We start from the raw sequence: 19406 nt of genomic DNA, 5'->3' as shown, positions 1-19406 counted from the left end.
CCATGGTGAAAAGGGAGTTTTACCAGATGTCAAAAGGACCGATAGGGACCTCAACTCCTAAAAGGAGACCCAAGGCTGCAAAGGGTTCATTCAGCCACTGTGGGGTTTCTCTGCGCGGCTTCTCGCCGCCGGCTATGTCAGCGCCCTCGCCCCAAGCCTGGGCAGGGAAAAAAGAGAGAGGAGTTCGCCATGCATCCCCGGCTGGGCTGCAGCGCACGAGGGGTTCCGGGGAGCTCCCGCGGGGACACGGGCGAGCTTACCTATGTCAGAGTTGCAGAAGGCTTCCTGGGGGTGGGTGGGCGAGCATGTGCACGCCTCGGCGCCCCAGTACCCCAGGCTCCAGGTGCCCAGGAGCACGACGAGCCCGAGCCAGGGAGTCATCGCTGCTGCAGGGGCCACTGCTCGCCTCTCCAAAGTTGCGGTGCGCGCCGGCGGCGGGGCTGCTGCAGCCGGAGCTGGTGCACCCACCGTACGGGGCAACTTGGACCTCGGCGCGCTGCCCTCCGAGTGCCCAAAGGGACGGATCGGGTGCGGCGGGGCGGCCTCGGCGCTGGCGCACGACTCTGCGACTCTGCGGGCCGGTGGCGGCTCCGGGTCGAGGAGCGGGAGCTGGAGCAGGAGCTAGAGCAGCAGGAGGAGAAGTCGTCGGAGAGCCTGCTCGCTGCCTGCTGTGCGCCGCTGCTCCGCCACCGAGTAATATAGCGCGGGTACCCCGGCGCCCCCTCTCGGGTCCCGCCCCTCCGACCAATCGCGGAGCCGCATTACCTCATCGGCCCTCCGAAAAGGGGGTGGGGCCGAGGGCTCGGGGCGACGGGGCGGGGCCTCCCCGGCCGGTTCAGATCCTTATAGGGAATAATGCGGCTTTGGGCTCAGGAGTGGAGGGACTGGGACGCGCCTCAGACCCCGCACTGGCCGGGTAGCCCCGGGAGCAGCGCCCGCGTGACCCCTCCCGCTCGCACCTCTGCCACACGCCTGCACGCCCTCCGGGCGCCTCCCGACTCAACCAGAGTCAGCTGCTCCCCACCCCAGCACCTACCCTCCGCTGGTCAGGGCGGCCCTGGCCCTGGAGACTTGGCCTGCACCTGGATGAAAGGCTAAGAAAAAAAGTTTACCTTCCCTCCTTCTCTGGAAAAAGCAGAGTCCGAGGGGAAAGCCAGACAGGTGACCTACCCTCTCCAGCCCCCACCCCCGCCCCGGGCTTTGCTGCCTTTTGGAGCTGGCCATAATAGCAGGTCCGGTTCCCGCTCACCGGGAGTACATTGCGAAGTCAGTCAACAAACACTGTGTTGGGTTTAGTAAAACCAAGTTCTTGCCCCCTTGGAACTTGCGGGTAACATGTCAGGAGATCCATGAATACACACTTAGGGTGATCGTCTGTGGGGATAGTGCTGTGAAGGCAGCACAACAGAGTCCTTGGGCTAGAAATGGCTGCAGAGGGCGCTGCTTTCTGTGGGGTAGGAAGTCTCCGGGGAGGGGACACCCCAGCTGAGATGTGAACAGAAGAAGGCTCATCCCTGTGAGCATCTGGGAGGAGGGAACCGCAGTCAGGGAGAACAGCAAGTGCAAAGGCCCCCAGAAAGGGCAGGAGGAGACGGTCGCCCCACCTAGGGCAGACAGGTCTCCACCCTTTGGCAAGGAATTGGGGGGCGGGGGGGGGGGGAGGGTGAACTGATCCAAAACTGGGGTGAGACCAGGTCCTGGAGGACTATCCGGGATCCTAGGCTACGAACCATAATGGATAATTGCTAGCGACGAATACTAAGAGTCTCCTTATTATTAAGGAACATCTCGATGCTGACATATATTTTCCATACCTCACCTCATCCTACCTCACAGTCCTGGGAAGGGAAGCACACGTTTGAATGACACTTTTCTGATGAGGAGACTGGCACCGAAAGGTGACACGACTTGGCAACCAGCCAGGAACTGCTGGTATCCACCTTGGGGGAGAGGTTTCTTTCTTGCACCCGGGGCAGCCCTCAGTTCTAACTGTGCACGTGCCCTTCTGCAGTTGGAACCTGCTGTCTTTTCACTCCTGGGTCTCTCTCCCTTTCTCTACCCGCTCATCCCGTTTAGAACGAGACTCGAATGTCTTGGCTATAGAAATCACGAAAAGTTTAGAACAAAACAAGAACTGAAAATGCTGCTCAGAAATGCAACTCTTTCCCAGAAACTCCCCCATTTACCCTTCAGAGAAGTGATGGTGGGGAGGGGAATGCAGGACATTTCATTGGAAGTGGTATTTCCACAAACATTTTAAAAATGCCTTTGTATCCCTTAAAATTCTTAGCTCTAAGGAAAGGCATCTAGTTTTCGCATTTTCCTGTCGTAGCCTCCTCCCGACGTTCAAGAACCCTTCCCACCTCAACTCTGGAGCCTGGCCCACCCCCGTCTCTCCCTCCCTCGTTGTCAGCTCCAGCACTTTGCTCACTATTTCATGGGATCCGGTTGTATCATTTCCCCCGCCACTCCAGCAACACTGTGAAGCCTGAGATATTTGGCCACACTGCTTTTTAACCCTCAGAGCACAGAGCAGGGTCCCAGGAGCCTTGGGTGTGGGTGTGGCCAGCGGCCCATTGCGTCTGGAGGTTAAATGAGGGCATGGCTGGTGGGATTTGAGTTGCACTGATTCCTGCGCCGTGCCAGTCATGTGGAAGGTCTTATAAGCCTTTCCAGACCAAATCCATGGTGGGTAAGCATCTCATGTGATAAGATGCTTCCCTTTTTTCTTTTCATGTTAACGGTTTTGTCCTAAATGCCAGTGTTTTCTCCAAGGGGAGCCTTGCCTAGAATAGGCGTGTGAGGCAGATAACTTTTGCTGAACTTTGAGCAGCAGGCTCCTCGTTGAAAGCATCAGAGGCATTTGGCCATGCAGCTCCTTCATTTTGGAAGCGCAGGAGCGATCTGATGTTTCCAGCGGAACGGTAATGAAAGGGTGGTTTGGGCTAGTTCCTCTCACTCCCTATCCTAAACTAGTCCGCGCAGTGTCTTTGGAGTTCATCTTCCCTTTCAGTTGGGAAGTTCTCCCAAATGTCTAACCCGAGGGGACTCCCCTCTGCCCACCTGCCCATGTAAGGTCGGCTCGGGCTTCATCTTAAGGAAAAAGAGCAAACTCCGTGGATCTTTGTGCGGGGGGAGCCCCTCTGCCAGGGAGCCCCTCCCTCAAGCAGGCCTCACAGCCAGCCAGCCAGCCAGCCAGCCAGAGGTCACAGTGCGCAGGGACCTAATATGCAAGCATCGCTTCTCCAAGTCCACTTGCTAAGGTAGATGGATGCCCCTGGGTTCGTGGGAAGGGTGAAGACACTGGCTCTCCCACTTGTTCTTGACAGCTAAGAACAATGGTAAATGGATAAACCTTGGGAGAACTGAAGAAGTCTCCAAATGCCTCTGGCTAACCTGGTATTTCCCTTCCTGGACCTTTTCTAGGAAAGGTGATCCCATGACCACCCACCCCCTTCCTATCAAGTTACAGAACACTGGAATCTCCGGGAACGTGATTTTCAGAGGCCCCATCCTCTTCTTATCTGTGGGAAAAATAAGGTCCAGACAGGTGAAGGAATTTCCGCCCTGCCTCAGGACAGGGCGGCAGCTGCCCACACATGGCCCGAGGCATGCACCTTGGCCATGGAAACCCAGCCACTCGCCAACCTGGACCTGCCTTTCAGATCTGCCTTTCAGATCTGCAGACGAGTGCCTCCCAGAGTGTTTGTACAGTGGCCGATGTGAAGAATTTCCCCTACCCCGACTGACCAAATAGTTGTCTGTGATGATAATCCTCACCTCTGCCCCGCGGGGCCCCGGTGAACTCACAGCGAACACGGCCCTGTACTCCTCAGCCCTTTATCTCTTGTGCATTTTGTGTTTTTCCTTTCCAAATAATTATCTAACGACTTTGAAAACATTCCAAACATATCCCTGCAAAGAGACATGTAAAACCTTTCTAGGGGGATGAAAGGTGCTTGTATTTAAAAAAAAAAAAAAAAAAGATGAAAGGTCTGAGGTCTGTTCCAAAAGTTGGTGCCGAAGAAGAGCTGTGTGTGTGTGGACAAGTCACCTCACCTCTCCAGGCCTCAGTTTCCATTTTATTGGATGAAAGATGTAACTCGGTGGTCTCCAATCCCCCCCACCGCACACCCCGGCTCCAAAGGACTAAGATTTCATGGGAAAGTCTCAAGGTCAAGGGCAGACAGATCGTGCCACTTAAACAGGTGTGAGGCGAATCGAACGTGCCCATGACTGAAGCGCAGCTGTCAATCACTCAGTCAACAGCGACTGAGTTCTTACTCTGATCTCTCCTCCGAGGCTGAGACGGAAAACAGGGATTGTGGTGCGAAGGCATCGGGAAGACCGAGGTCTTGTTCCTGAGAGAGCCCCTTGTCATGACCTGTTTTTCTGTCTGCCTGCCTCTTGGCTCACAAGCACTCAGAGATGAGAAAGTACGTCTTTTATTGTCCCCATGCGGTCTTTCCAACAATGATTAAACTCCTATACTGTGTTCAGATCACAGCTTCAATGTCACCACCTCCAGGAAGCCTTTCTTGATTTTCCTCCCCAGTCTTCATCAACTCCCTCCTGCGTATCCCCACAGCACCCCGTGCTGCTTTCTGCTTCCGTTCCTGGACTGTAAGCCCTTTGAGGACAGGAATCGAGTGTTGGTAACAAGGGCAGTAAGAACTGGTTGAGTGAGTGGAGCGGATGGGCCCCACCAGCCCCTTCCCAGTATTCAGGTGGGCAGGTGGAGCACACGGACCTATCCCTCTGGCCAGTGCTAGGGGGCGCTGTAAGCCAGAGAACACCCGGTCCCCCGGCCGGCAGTCCCAGCCAGTCTCACTGAAAGGCGGCAGGAGCCGCACAGTTCCACCCTAGCCAGCGGGCGCGGGTGCCTTTGAGTGAGTGGGTGAAGCGAGCCCCTCCCGTCTGCCATGGCCACAAAGCTCTCAGTCAGCATCCCGTCTGAGTATGCAGCTGCCCCGCTTCTCCACCCTCGAGCTGGCCTCACGTCAACTCGAGGGGGAGACGTGCCCTTGGGAAGAGAGAAGACATGAATCATGGGGCTGGGGGGATCCGGGCTCTGGGAACCCAGCAGCGGATGCCACAGTCGGTCCACTCCTCCTGAAGGAAGCCCGGAGAGGGCGCTGACAGGACATGGGTTGTTTCAGCTGCCTCATAGGGGAACCCCTCTTTCCTCCCTGCTTTTCCCTCCCCAGACCCTCGCCACAATGCCGTCCCCCAAGCCCAGGTCCATCTGAAAGTCATTACATTCAAACTCGGCTTTACCAAGCCACAGACAGCCCCGGTCCACCCACCGCCCTGGCCCTGGCCGGACCCGCACTGGGGAATTAGGAACCTGGGACGGTAGGTGCATCAGGTTCTTTCTGCGTCTGGCACCAGCGGGGAGTAAACACCTTCCCTTGTTTCCATCTGGAACCAATTTCGTGGCAGTAAAATGGTCTCTTGCCTCGCTCTTCCCCCGCCCCGCCTGGGAGTGAAGACCCCTCAGTAAGAGAGTCTCTGGTTGCTTCTCCTGAGCCCTAGAATTTCCACGTTTCTTTCCACCCGGCTACTCCCAGGGACGTGAAGCCAGAAAACACATGTGCCCTGCACAGGCACCCTGTGCCCCGTGCTTTCCGGGGTGGTGGGTGGGAAACTGTTCATATTCCGTCTCTTGATTTTTTTAAATCTTTTAATGCCCGTGTGCTCAGTCGATCATTTCTGCGAAGACGAATAGGAAGTGGAGGGAGAACGTCTGCTTGGGCCTGTCTTAATGTCTTCCGTATGCCCGCGGAGCCCGCGTGTTTTTCCTCTGCGGTCTCCGTCAAGGTTGAACGCCGTTCCGCACGGTTGACGCACATGAGTGAGGGTGTGTGTGCCGGGTGCCCCTGTGGCTCGGGAGGGAATGGGATGGAGGGCTGGGCGGCGGCCCGTCAGATGGGGCTGGAGGGCCTGTTCCTGCCAGGGCATCGGAACTCTTTTCCATGGAACCTGCTGGCACTGGAACGGACTTGTCCTGGATTGCGGGGAGCATTGGACGCCGCCGATCACTTCCTTCCTTGAACTTGGCAGCTCAGACCACCCGCTCTGGGTTTTCGCCTTCTCCCTCTCCAACTGTACCTTCTCGGTCTTCTGGCAGAGTCTTCGGGCTCTTGCTGTCCCTAAAATGTAGGTGTTTCCCAATTTTCTGTCCTTGGCTTCCTTCCCTTCCTTCTAGCCTCCACCCTCTCCCCCGGTTCTACCCACCACTGTGCCACGTGTGCAGGAACGGGCACTGCACACAGCAGTATCCACTGAGCTCCAGTCTCTCTCCAGCTTCCCCCTGGACAATTACACCTGGAGGTCCCATGGCTGCCTCCACCTCCAAAGGCTCCAAAACTCATTGTCTCTCCCCCTCTCTCCCCTGCAGCGTTACCTGTCGCCACCAATGCCACCGTCGGTCACCAGGTCCCCTCCATTCTCAGGCCACACATCCAACCATCCCCTTCTCTCCATCCCCAACGTGTCTGGCTTGGATCAGGCCCCCACAGATTCTTTCCTGACGATTTCAGTCGTCACATAATTGGTCACCCTGCCCAGAGTCTTTCTCTGTCAGCTTCAATTTGCACTGCTGCTCCTGAAAAGTGTTTCAAATATAAATCTGAAACCACGCTGTCCTTCGCTCCCAGTGATTCATTTGCTCTCCACGGCTTGCTGAACAAAGTCTCACACTCCAAAGAAAGGCGTGCAAGGCGCTCTGTGATCTGGCCCTTCCCGGGGCCCCCCAGGGGCGGATATCAGGTAGGATCCAGTGTGATGGCTGCCCCTGAAGTTATACCACAGCAGGGCTGGTCTTGCTTACCTCTGCAAACCTGTGCCCTAATTCCCACCTCCCGGCCCTTTCTGTTCCAGCCTACGGTTTCCTGTCTGAGGCTTTGTTCACCCTCGCTCTTTTCCTGGAATCTACCCGCTTACAAGATATTCCCCACCCCCTCCATGTCATCTGTCAGGATTCTTTTTATCTTTCAGGATTCAGTTAGTCATTTCTCTTCCCTGTGATACTCAGTGACCTTGGGATGATAAGCTGGAGAAGACTTCTAAGACCAGGAAGGGGAACTCACATTCCTTGAGCACCAGCTCCATACATGTCACGTTCAGTACAGCATTTCCTCCAATGCTCACAACCCAAAATAATAGATATTACCTCATGCCCATTTTACAGTCAAGAAAACTGAGGCAAAAACATGAACTGGAAAAGATATATGCGTCCCTGTGTTCAATAGCCGAGATATTGACAATAACCAAGATATGGAAGTAGCCTGAGTGTCCATCAATGGATGAATGAAAGGAATTGTGGCATATATATATATATGTATATATATATATATATTGAAATATTATTCAGCCATAAAAAAGAATGACATCTTGCCATTTTCAACAACCTGGATGGACATCAAGGGAGTTACCCTAAGTGAAGTAAGTGAGACAGAGAAAGACAAATACCATATGTTCTTACATATATGTGGAAGCTTTTAAAAAATAAAATAAAAACAAGCTCATAGATGCAGAGAACAGATTAGTGGGAGGGATGAAGGATGTCAAAAGCAAAAGAGAGAGAGAGAGAGAGAGAGAGAGAGAGAGAGAGAGAGAGAGAAAACTGAGGCTCAAAGAAGTTAAATTTCACATCCAGTTGCTTACAAGCGAGGAAGTGGCAGAGTTGTGATTCAGATTCCAGGTCTCTTCCCAAACAGCTCTCTTACTGGTGTCCGCAAACTCACTCTGCCCGTAGGTTCTGTGGAGCATTAGAAGTGCTGGTGACTTCCTCCTAGTCTTTTGGGGTCCCACTGAGTGCGGGGGGCTCTTGGCCATTGTGTGACGCAGCCAAGCAGAGGGACACACAGGGAGCTTTATCGGCGGCAGGTGGGTCGCACCTCCTGCTCTGGTCCCGGTGCGCAGTGGAGAAAGGCAGGGGAGATGCCGTGGCAGGCCGTGTCTGGAGGTGTGGGCGCGCCCTTCCTTCCTGGGCACTTGGATGGATGCCACAGGAAAATTGCATTTGTATGACACAGAAAGGGCCCAGAAACCCGAGGCAAGCCGATAGAATACTGATCAGTACATTTTAACAGCTATTGAATATGGCTTCATTTCCTCCTGAAATGTCAGACACGAGACTGAGGCGATATACACACCGGGTTTTTGTCGTAGCTCTGCCACACACAATCGCTGGGCGACCTTGAGTAAATCAATGAACCCCCTTTCTTCAAATGTAAAACCAGGGGGGTGGATTTTATAATTTTTAAAAGCTTCCCAATGGAATATTCCGGAAGGCAGACTGACAAGGAGATTAGGGACCAAGGCCTGTGATGTCAATAAATCTGGGTTTTGATCCTTCTTTACTGCGACCTTGACCGAGTGTCTTAATGGCTGGTTTGGCTCGGTGGATAGAATGTTGCCCTGTGGACTGAGGGGTCCCGGGTTCAGTTCTGGTCAAGGGCATGTACCTTGGTTGCAGGCTTGGTCCTCAGTACCGGTTGGGGCATGTGCAAGAGGCAACCAATCAATGTGTCTCTCTCACGTCTGTTTCTCTCGCTGTGTCTCTCCTCTGCCTTCCCACTCTCTCTCTCTACAAATCAATGGAGAAATATACTCAGGTGAGAATTCACCAAAAAAAAATAAATAAATAAAAATAAAAATATAATGGTAAAATGGAAGAGAGATTCCGACCTTATAGGATCTTCATGAGGATCAAACAAGGGATGGTGAATAAGGCACTTGGCATAGCGCCTGGCACAGAGTACATTCTCACTGAGAACCTACAGGTACCAGGGTGTGGCCCTACAGGTATAGAGATGAATGAGACCAGCCCCTCCCCTCAAGCAGCATATGATCTGTGTTCATTAAAGAGAAGCATATCCCCTTTGATCGTGTAAGTGATCATCAGAGAAGGGAGGGAGGGAAATAAATAAAAACTTGATGGAAATAGCTCATTATTACTGGTGCCTACTGGTGCTGGGCATTCTTCTGAGTGGTCTGCCTATCTTAATGGAGACTAATCCTTATAGCAAAGCTGTTAGATAGATAGGATTGTCCCACCATTCTTTTTTTCTTCAGATATGGAAACAAGGGTAAAGAGAGGTTATGTGACTTCCTCAAGAGCGCATGGCCAGGATGCTGCAGCGCTGGGATTTGAAACCAGAGCTCGCTGGCTCAAGCACCCAGGCTCTTCACCACCCTGCCAGCCTGCCCCTTCGTGGCCAGCTATTGTATCTCTATGGTGGAAATATTTCATAATGCTGTGCTACTGCACATGCTTCCCAAATCTGCATTCAGTGACATCACATTGGAACTTTAAATTGGCCATGATCAGGGTATTTACACTACAACCATTGGCAGATGCTATCAATCAGGACTTTTTGTCCTGGAGAGCTAGTTAAATATTTACCAGTCGCCGTTTCCTAGCTATGTGATCTTGGATGAGTAACCTTTCTGGATCTCAGTTTTCTCATCTGTAAAATAGGAGCAGCATTAGTGCCAACTTCACAGAGTTGTGAGAAATAAACATGATGATGCATGGAAAGGATTTAGCAGAAAGCCTGGCATCGAGTCCACCATCAAGGAATGGCCACTGTCAATATCATTATTAGGCACCTTCTCCTACAAGTAGCCTTTCCTTCCATCCAAGTGGGTGCCACCCCTTAGAGATACCTCTTCCTCGATATTCAGCACACTGTGCTGGGATTGTCAGTCTCCACCTCATCTCCCCTCTTTAGAAAGTGCGCTAATTGACAAAGTCTAATTGGGTTTTCTCTTCTGAGCACTTAGCACAATGCCTGACACACACAGTAGATCCTCAAAACACTGTGAGATTGCCCAGCTGGCATGGCTCAGTGGTTGAGTGTCGATCTATGAATAAGGAGGTCACAGTTCTATTCCCAGTCAGGGCACATGTGGGCTCAATCCCATTGTGGGTCATGCAGGAGGCAGCCAATCACTGATTCTTTCTAATCATTAATCTCTCTCTCTCTCTCTCTCTCTCTCTCTCCTCCCCCCTCTTTCCCTTCCTCTCTGAAATCAATAAAAATATATATGTATTTTAAAAACTGTTCGATTAGATTAGACTGTTCGTGAAGAAAGAGTTCAGAAGCTACCGAAAAACCAGAATTTGCGAACTGGAAGCTCCTCTAATCACATTACAAACTTTTAAGGCATCCTTCCCACATCTAAGCATTACCGGAACACTGAGCTTGGGGTTCGTGCCGTGGGGGGACCTTATAATGAGGCCATTTTGGAATTTCAGGAACTAAAATCCCCCCGACTGGTGCCCAGACAGACCCTCCACACGCTGAGCTGTTTATAACGACATCCTCAGTGTGTACGACGCGGAGCCCGGTGCTGGTCCCAGCATGTCAAGCAGGAAGAGGACCAGTAATTTCCAAACCGCCCCAGGGGAGTTGGCACTGCCTCTGCCTCAAGTATTTAGAGAAAAAAGCTCTTGCTGTCATATCAACAGACTCCAAGAGGGGTTGCGTGTACCTGGCCCGCGAGCCCGTGTTTGGAGGCTGATGTTAGAGAAAAAGGAGGGAGAGGCTGAAGGCATGTTGAAAAATCATTTTTTTGTCTGTTGTTCCTTTGTATGAGCTGGCTGCTGGCGTATGCAACGCCCAGTAATTAAAATGGCTGGAATGCTTTGCATTTTTACAGTAAAGTGAAGGCAGCTAGGAGGCCCGGAGCTGGGGTTAGCTGGAGAGGGGCCCAGGGATCCTACCCCGACTGCCCCTTGGCCTGGCCGATGTAGCTGGCATCTGCCTTGGGGTGCAGGTTGGAGGGTGGTGGGGCACAGGGAGGAAGTCAAAGGTATCACTCCCCCCGCGCCCCCCCCCCCCCCCGCCCCCATCAGGTGCATCCAGGTGCACGCTTCTGAAGGAAGCTAGGTCTGGGCCACCCACCGGCTGGAAGTCTGTAATGATTAGTGGAATGCTTAGGAATGATAAACAATGAGAAAGCTATCTTTCATCAAATACCTACCCTGTGCCAGGCCCTGCACTAATGATGTTACATATATTCTCTGATTTCAAGAGGGGAAAAATCAGATCGTATCACCCTCCTGCTCAGAACTCTGTGTGGATTCCTGGTGCATGTAAAGTACTAGTGCTAGTAACTCCTCGCTGCCTCACCCTTCGGCGCCCAGCGTGACGTAGCCCCCACTGCCACTGCCCTTATGCCCTTCACTCTCCCTGGAACTCACCGTGTTCCCACCAGGCTGCCTCCTCTTCATTCTTTCACCAGGTCACGCTCCACCCCTGCTCCAGGGTCACCCCGCCTCCTCTCTCAGCCGTTCCCCAGGTCCTGCCATGGCCAATCCCTTCTCATTACTCAGAGTCCCACTCAGATGTCACCTTCTCAAGAGACCCCATCGCTGGTCACTCATGCCTCCCATCAGCCCCTTTTCAGACGTGTGTGTGTTTTTTTCCAGTACTTAGCACTATCTGAAAAAAAAATCTCATTTGCTTATTTATCTTGTATCCATTCGTTGTCTTTTCCAACTCGAATGGAAGCTCCTTGAGGTCAGGGCCCTCGTCTGTCTTGTTAGCTGTTGTGTTCTCGGTGCCTGGATCAGTGATTCACAGATACTTGCCAAGATCGTGAATCTTCACAACAACCCACTGATCTGGATCATTGGCATCATCTTCCAGGTGAAAAAACTGCAGCTCAGGGAGCTTAACTCACCTGCCCAAGCCCGTCCCATGAGCAGGAGGTCACCGAGGTCAGTCTGACCCCAAGGCCCGTGTCTTGGAACGGGTATTCATACACACCCTCTTCCCTGAGCTGGCCGTCTGCTTGGGACAGCGAAAGCGCACACTAAGTCACTAGGAGTCTGTTTGGCTGGAAGGCCGGACTGTTTCTCCTAGAAAATAGTGGGGAGGTGGTATGTGTTTCAGGGGAAGGAACCAGAACACAAGGCTCACTGCAAGCCCTTTGGTGGTACAAAGAAATAAGACTGTGAGCACCTGGTGGGAACCAGGACACTGGTATCTGGTCCAAGGTCAGCCACCTGTGTGAACCTGGATGCGTTAATCATCTCTCTGGGTTGCTGTTCCTGTTGTTCTAATGTACAGAGGTGGTCTGCTTCCACTCCCCCAGGGGACAGCTGCATGGCAGTGTCCCTTTCCTGTCCTGAGATGGAGCGGCTGGTATATTGCATGGATCCCTAGAGTGGAAATCACATGGGGGGAGGGGGGCATGGAGGGGAGAGGTGAAGAATCATGTTCTCCTTGACCAGGCTTGTGCCTGCCTGTGGGTAACTTCAGAAATGAGCAGCTGGAGCTTATCTGGTTTGGCTCAGTGGATAGAGCCTGAGGACTGAAGGGTCGCAGGTTCGATTCTGACCGAGGGCACGTACCTTGGTTACGGGCTCCATCCCCAGCCCTGGTCGGGGGCACTTGCGGGAGGCAACCAATCGATGTGTCTCTCTACATCCATGTTTCTCTCTGTGTCTCTCTCCATCCCTTCTACTCTCTATAAAAATCAATGAACAAGTGTCCTGGGGGGGGGGGGGGGGGCGGGGGGGGGAAGATTAACAAAAAAGAAAGAAAGAAGCATCTGGATTTAAAATATAGCTTTCAAAGCGCTTGGAATGCCGGAGGATGGGCAGACTTGGTTAAATGAGGACCGTGACCACTGAACCTGTCAGTGTCCACGTGTTCTTCCCTGATAAACCTGGCTGCTCAGCCTGGCCTCCTGGCCCAAGTTGGCCCCGGCCCCACCCCCCCCTCCAGGCTTCATCCTAGCCAAGCGGCACGTGTCCTTCCTCATCAGGACATGACTGTATCTGCTTCTCACCATCAGCTTTCTCAAACCTGTCTTATTTAGATGTAATTCCAACCTATAGAAGAGTTGGAAGAATAGTTCACAGAATTACCAGATACCTTTCACCCAAGTCCCTCAAATGTTAACATATTACCACATTTCTTTTATTTTCCTCCTTCACTTCCTCCCTCCCTCCCCTCCCTCCCTCCCTCCCTCCTTCCCTCCCTCTAGTTTAAGAATAAGCCGTAGACACGGTGCTTCTGCAGCCTAAATATTTCAGTGTGTATTTCCTAGTCACAAGGCCACCAGCGGCTCTTGCAGTTCAGCCCTTGGGGTTGGTATTCAAACCCACCTCTGTCTCACGAAATGTGGGCTTTTATGCAGAATATTCCAGCCTCCTCATCTATGAATCAAGGGCACCAGGAGCACCTGCCTCACAAGGCTGATGTGAGAATTAAGTGAGAAACCCCATGTCGAGAGCTTGCTGTCTGCGTGGGACCTCGAGAGTGCACAGTACATCATTAGGAGTCTGTTTGGCTGGAAGGCTGGACCGTTTCTCCTTGGAAGTGATTTGAATTCCTTGGATTTCTTCTTCTCCTTCTTCTCACCAGAAAGAAGATGGGTTCTGTCTTTTGTTCGCCTTATTTATTGAGCACCTGCATCGGGTCTGACCCTGTTCTGGGTGCAGCCTCTGCCCTCCCATCTGCCTGGCAGAGACAGACAGTATGCACAGAGCAAGGACAGGAGCCTGCCTTGGCCTTGGCTTGCGGGAGACAGAACGTAGAGGCTTGCTCAGCCTCACCATGAGAGGGAGCTCTTTGTTCCGGCTCCCTCTGCCGTGCCTAGCTTTTCTGCCCTGGCTCTCCAGTTGCAGGATGGAGCAGTATTTGCCCAGCCTGTCTCCTCATTGGCACTGAGGCTTAAAGGAGTTGATATAGATGACATCACAGTTGTAACCTTCCAAGCACGTTCAGCTGGTAATTACATTTTCCTATTAACACACTTTCTGAGAAGGCAGTAAGTCTTGTGTGTGTGGTGGTGGGTGCGGGGGGGGGGGGGGGGGGGGGGGGGGGGAGGGTGGCGGAACAAGGCCTGAGAGTCACACAGACCTGCGTTTATTCCCTGCCCTGCCACTCGCCAGCCGTGTGTCCTTGGGGAGGGCATTACTCTTGTCTGCACCAGGTCCTGTGAAATGGAAATAATAATGCCTGCCTCAGAGAGTCACAGTGAGGATTATATGAGAGGATCTGGCTCATGGAAGAGACTTAATGAGGAGTTACTGGTAATTCCGTGTCTCACATTCACAGCTCTCTCCCATTGTCATTCTCTCAGGGCAGCCTTCTCTGACCCCAACCAGATCAGGAAGCCAGCACTGTGTATTAGTTCTTTGTGGCACACATCACATTTTGCATTTGTTTGGATGATTATTTGATTAGCATCAGCCTCCCTAACTAGCCTTATGGAGGTGGGTTTTGTGTCTGTCTGGGGCCATCAGTGTAACCCCAGTGCCTAACACAGGCCTGACACGTAATAGGTGCTCAACAAATATTTGTGGAGTAAACTAATGAAGGAAAGAGTGGTACCTCCCCCGCCACCCCCCGCAGTACACTGGTGTATTCCGTTTATTTGGAAGGGAGTGTTACAAATATGTGTTTTTTTTCTTGTTAGTGAAAGCCTGGAATTTAATTCTCTTCAAGAAATAGGTAGAGCAGTCCTGTTGGCGTGGCTCAGTGGTTGAGTGTCGACCTATGAACCAGGAGGTCACGGTTCAGTTCCTGGTCAGGGCACATGTCCGGTTAGCAGGCTCCATCCCCGGTAGGGGGTGTTCAGGAGGCAACTGATCAATGATTCTCTCTCATCATTGATGTTTCTATCTCCCTTCTTCTCTGAAATCAATAAAAATACATTTTTTCAAGCTTAGAAAAAGGAAAAGAAATAGGGCGCATTCAGGATTCTCTTTAAAATAGTGCCATCGGCTTCTGTATGCTTTTCATGTGCTTTCCTGGGTGGGGCTACAGTTCAATGCAAATCCTGGGGCCTGTGCTCCACTCAGCATAAGCCCAGAAGGAGGTCTCCTGGGCGGGGTCCTGATGTGGGGCCTTGATGGAAGCAGCCGCTGGGGAAGGTGGTCCCAGGTCACAGGTCCCCTTTGCTGCTGGTCTAGAACATTGGAAATGAGAAAGGCCTTGTCTCTCCCTCAGATGGCGTGAAAGTTGAAAGGTTAATGCTTCGGAGATCCGGGGGAGAAAGCATAGTTATCTGCTTCTGGCCATAAAACTTCCTGCCCTGAGATGCTGCCTGTCAATCACCCTCCCTAATACATCATGAGCAGCCAGGACCTGTTGGGGAAAAGCGTTTTCCTCCTAGTGTGGCCACCTGCAGACCTCCATTCTAGCACATTCCATCCTGTTTCCCACAGGTTTTAGGTGGCGTGCCCATGAACGTTTTACCCAATAGTTAACCGCTCCATGCAATATCCTATCTAATAAAAGAGAAAAAGGGTAATTAACTGTATCTCCACTACGCTTCCCATTGGCTAATCAGGGCAATATTCAAATTAACTGCCAACAAAGATGGTGGTTAATTTGCATACATAGGCACCAAGGGAAGGAGCGAAGCCGGCTGGCCCCGGGCAGGAGCAGTGAGCGAAGGCCGATGTGACGAGCAAAGAGCAAAGAGGGGGGCCCACTGGCCCGCCCGTCACATGCCGAGACTGCCGCCACGCCCCCAGGGCTCATGCACGCAGGGCCGGGGGCTTAGCTAAGGCTTAGCGCATACTCCCCGGTGGCCCTACAGCAGGGCATCCTGGCAGCCTTCTGACAGGAGGGCGGCTGGGAGAGCCCAGTGGGGCAGGAGCTGCAGGGAGCCATGGAGGGGCAGGGCGGCCAGAGCCAAGTTCCCGGGGGTCTGAGGAGAGTGCTTGACAGGAGCCTGGACTGCAAAGAAGGAAGAGGAAGCGGCCACGGGAGGTCTTCCAATCCCCCTGCACGGACACCCTACCACAGTCCCCCTGGGGGTGCGGGGACGCTGACCAGACAAGGAGAAGACCCAGCCTTGGGGGGTACCTGCAGCCCGTATCTCTGACTCCCAATCTCTTCCCCTGCCACCCCCGCCAGGGTCACCCACAACAATAGCACGCCTGCGACAACCCGTCAGGGCCCCGAGGCACCTGAGGCCCATGGCCTGCCGCTGCTGGGCCCCCTCCGCTGGGGCCGGGCACGCCTCTCCTCCCTACAACTCCAGACCTGGGTGGAGGCAGGCCTGAGTGGCCCCTCAGGGTCAGACTCATCCCCCCCAACACCCCCTCCCCGACAGCAGTGGCGCCGTCTCCGCAGCAGAAGTGCACTGAACCTTGCCGGGGGTGTGGCTAAACCCGCCCTCCTAGCCCGCCTGGCCCCACCCTGGCCTGGCCCGGCCCCTGCCCTGCTCCAGGAGATTGGAGCCCCGCCCTGAGCACATACAGCTGCGAAAAGGCCATGCACAATTTAAAGAATGGTGTCAAGTGGGGAGGTTTGACAGTTACTCCCCCTTCAGCCTTGCCACCCCCCTAGCGCCCCCTAGCACTCCCCCCCTCCCCCTAGCCAGCGCCTCCAGGGATGACCACCGCTACAGGGCTGCTGGCCAGAGCCCGCCCCTCCGAGGCCTGTGGAACCGTCTACAAAGCTTCCATAGCTACAGTCCCAGGAAACAATCATGCCCTCCTCCCCTAATCAGCACCTGCTACCTGCAAGGGTACCTGTGGGCTTAAAAATAACAATCCCTTCCCGTTTAGACATCACTTACTTGATGAAACATTTCTAGGTTTATTAGCTCAGAACCTCCTCATGACAACCCAGTGAGGTAGGCGGAGAAGAGATTACAATTCCCATGGTATATGCGTATGCAGAAATGACCTCAGAGAGGAAAAGTGTCAAGCAGAGTGGTTCCCAAGGTGCAGCACACGACCCATGGGGGGGGGGGGGGGGGCAATTTGATTTTAAGTGGGGACAATTCCAGAATGAGTTAACAGTGAATTTTTTGCATTTCTTATGGTTCGAAGGGGCCTCATCTACAGCGTATCCTATATAATGAAAGGCTAATATGTTAATGACTGAATGGTGGAATGACCGGTCACTATGCTGTGCGCTGACCACCAGGGGGCAGACACTCAACGCAGGAGCTGCCCTCTGCTGGTCAGTATGCTCCCACAGGGGGAGAGCCGCTCAGCCAGAAGCCAGGCTCACAGCTGGTGAGCACAGCAGCAGTGGTGGGAGCCTCTCCCGCCTCCATGGCAATGCTAAGGATGTCCGACTGACGGCTTAGGCCCGCTAAGCCATCAGTTGGACATCCCCCCAGGGCTCCCAGACTGTGAGAGGGCACAGGCCACACTGAGGGACCCCCGCCCCCAAAGCACGAATTTCGTGCACCGGGCCTCTAGTATAGTATAAAAAAAAAAAACCTTCATTAACAAATGAAATCCACAAATTTGTGGGTATTCTTGCTTAGGATAAACCCAAAGCTATCATTTTAAGTAATAAAAAAAGAAGAGTCAATTCCAAGAAAATAATAATAGTGTGTGTGTGTGTATAGATATATATCTATATCTATATCTATCTATATCTATACCTATATCTATATCTATATCTATATCTATATCTATGCCTAAGCGACCGTTATGACCAAATGAATGACAGGTCGACCAGTCACTATGATGCACACTGACCACCAGGGGGAAGACACTCAATGCAGGAGCTGCCCCCTGGAGGTCAGTGCACTCCCAGAGCCAACCTCCCATGGCCCCTCCCCTGGCCAGCAGCCAACCTCCTGGGGCCCCTCCCCCTGGCTGGCCAGCCCCCCAGTAGGCCTCGATCGCTGGACAGGCCGAGGGACTGCACCCGTTCATGAATTCGTGCACAGGGCCCCTAGTAAAATAATAATAGTAAATTGTTACAAGAAAATACCCCAAGTCATGCACGTGAAAAGCTAATGGGCGAGTTTTGGAAATGCAGCAATTACTTATTTCTGGTCTCTTTCCAGATTAATCTCCGAGTTCTTTTGGGATAAAGACTGTCTCTTCATCTTTACCCTCCAGGCACTAGCACAGTACCTGACCACAGGAGCTCAGTAAACTCACTGGGTGTAGGATGCACAGATGGAGAGAGGGTGGCTGCCTGAACGTGGGACTTGGCACCTTGGGCTCTGACAGGTTCCCCGAGGCGGGCCTCCCTGATGCCCAGGAGCCGCAGTGCCCCCGGGAGGGCTCTCTTCCTCTGCTTGCATCTGTGTGGGACCCACTGAGAAAGGAGGGCCGGTGGGTGCTCTGGGCCATGAAGTGAGATCTAACGTGCCCAGATGCCAGCTTCCCCTTCTTGGGACCCCCACCCCCACGAGACAATATCCAGCTGCCTGGAATGAAGGGGTTGCTGAGACCCCCGAAACCCATAGCACGACACAAAGGACACTGGGCAGAACACCTTCGCGGTGTGGCCTTGGGTAGGTCACTGACTATCTCCCAGCCTGTCTCCTCCTCTGTGGAATGAAGGAGTTATTACAGCGAAAGAAACTCTCTGATTCTGGGAGGGGTTGGTTCTGGATTTGGGGAAGGCACATGGAGGGAGGTGCTGACAGGCTGGTGCACAGCCGGATTCCGGTGCTGACGTCCAGTGGTCATCTGCAGGGTCAGCATCATGAGTGGCTCTGGGTGGTGGCAGCTGTGAGGTCATTCATGGGCACTCCCAGGCTTGGGAACTTTCCTGTGTGTGCCTGGGAGGCAAGGGGCGGCTTCTGCTACTGGCGCCCCACCTCGCTCTGAGCGAAGGCCATGCAGCCTTGCCACGCCCAGCCAGGCCAGCAGACTTGCTTCCATTCTTAATTCTTTTGACTCCCCCGGGACCACATTTTACCGTTTCCTGAATGCTTTCCATGCCCTCTGTCCCATCTGATCCCCTGGGGCCCTAGAAGAGGCCATTCGGTAGTGCAGAGGGAGGGTGTGAACCAAATATTCAAGGCCGTGTGGCTCAGTAGGAAGAACACCTGCTGTGGAACAGAGGATGCCCTCCAGGTGGCCCCTCGGATCGCACTGGGAGCCAGACCCCTGTTTTCAAAGCTCCACCAGGTTCCAGCTGGGCAGCCGAGAAAGCGGGGCCCCTTCTCTGGGCTCTAGTTCTCTCCTCTGTAAACTGGGACGAGAACAGTGCCTGGCCCACAGGGCTGCTGTGAATACTGAACGCACACTCTCTGGCACATGTTAATGATCATATTTCATTGCCTCGGAGGTTATTTTGAGGATTTGCTGAGGTGGTGTGGACGCTCATGTCCCGTGGCAGAGCAGACGATTACAAACTGCGTAGCTTAACACAACAGAAATTTATTCTCTCGCTTTTCAGAGGCCAGAAATCCAAAATCAGAAATTCAGGTGTGGGCAGGGCTGTGCTCCCTCGGGAGGTTCATCCAGTTTCTGGTGGATGCCAGCAGTCCTTGGCTTCTGGCCGCATCTCTCTGACCTCTGCTTGCACCTTCACATGGCCTGCTGTGTGTGTGTGTGTGCGCGCGCGCAACCTGCCTCTGCCTTCCTCTCACCAGGATACACATGAGGCCAGTGTGGGTCCTCATCTCAAAATCCTCAATTTTATCACACCTGTAAGCGTCTT

General features: G+C 53.1%; 2 protein-coding genes across 2 annotated transcripts in view; one reads left to right on the top strand and one right to left on the bottom strand.

Annotated features, from left to right (window-relative positions):
- Window positions 1-655, bottom strand: part of TIMP3 (TIMP metallopeptidase inhibitor 3) — a 54061-nt gene extending 53406 nt beyond the window's left edge. Inside the window, exon 1 of the mRNA XM_070410996.1 lies at window positions 261-655. Within this exon, the coding sequence (XP_070267097.1) occupies window positions 261-381 (121 nt within the window). The 5' untranslated portion in view covers window positions 382-655. The remainder of the gene's footprint in view (window positions 1-260) is intronic.
- The window catches only part of SYN3 (synapsin III), a 362492-nt gene that overhangs the window by 153683 nt on the left and 189403 nt on the right, over window positions 1-19406 (top strand). The window lies entirely within an intron of this gene.

This window comes from Myotis yumanensis, unplaced genomic scaffold (assembly GCF_028538775.1).
Source record: "Myotis yumanensis isolate MYYU_CA2020_CCGP unplaced genomic scaffold, mMyoYum1.0.hap1 SCAF_3, whole genome shotgun sequence".
NCBI classification, from domain to species: Eukaryota; Metazoa; Chordata; class Mammalia; order Chiroptera; family Vespertilionidae; genus Myotis; species Myotis yumanensis.
Note: the sequence above shows the minus strand (reverse complement) of the source record. Positions and strands in the feature narration are given on the sequence as shown.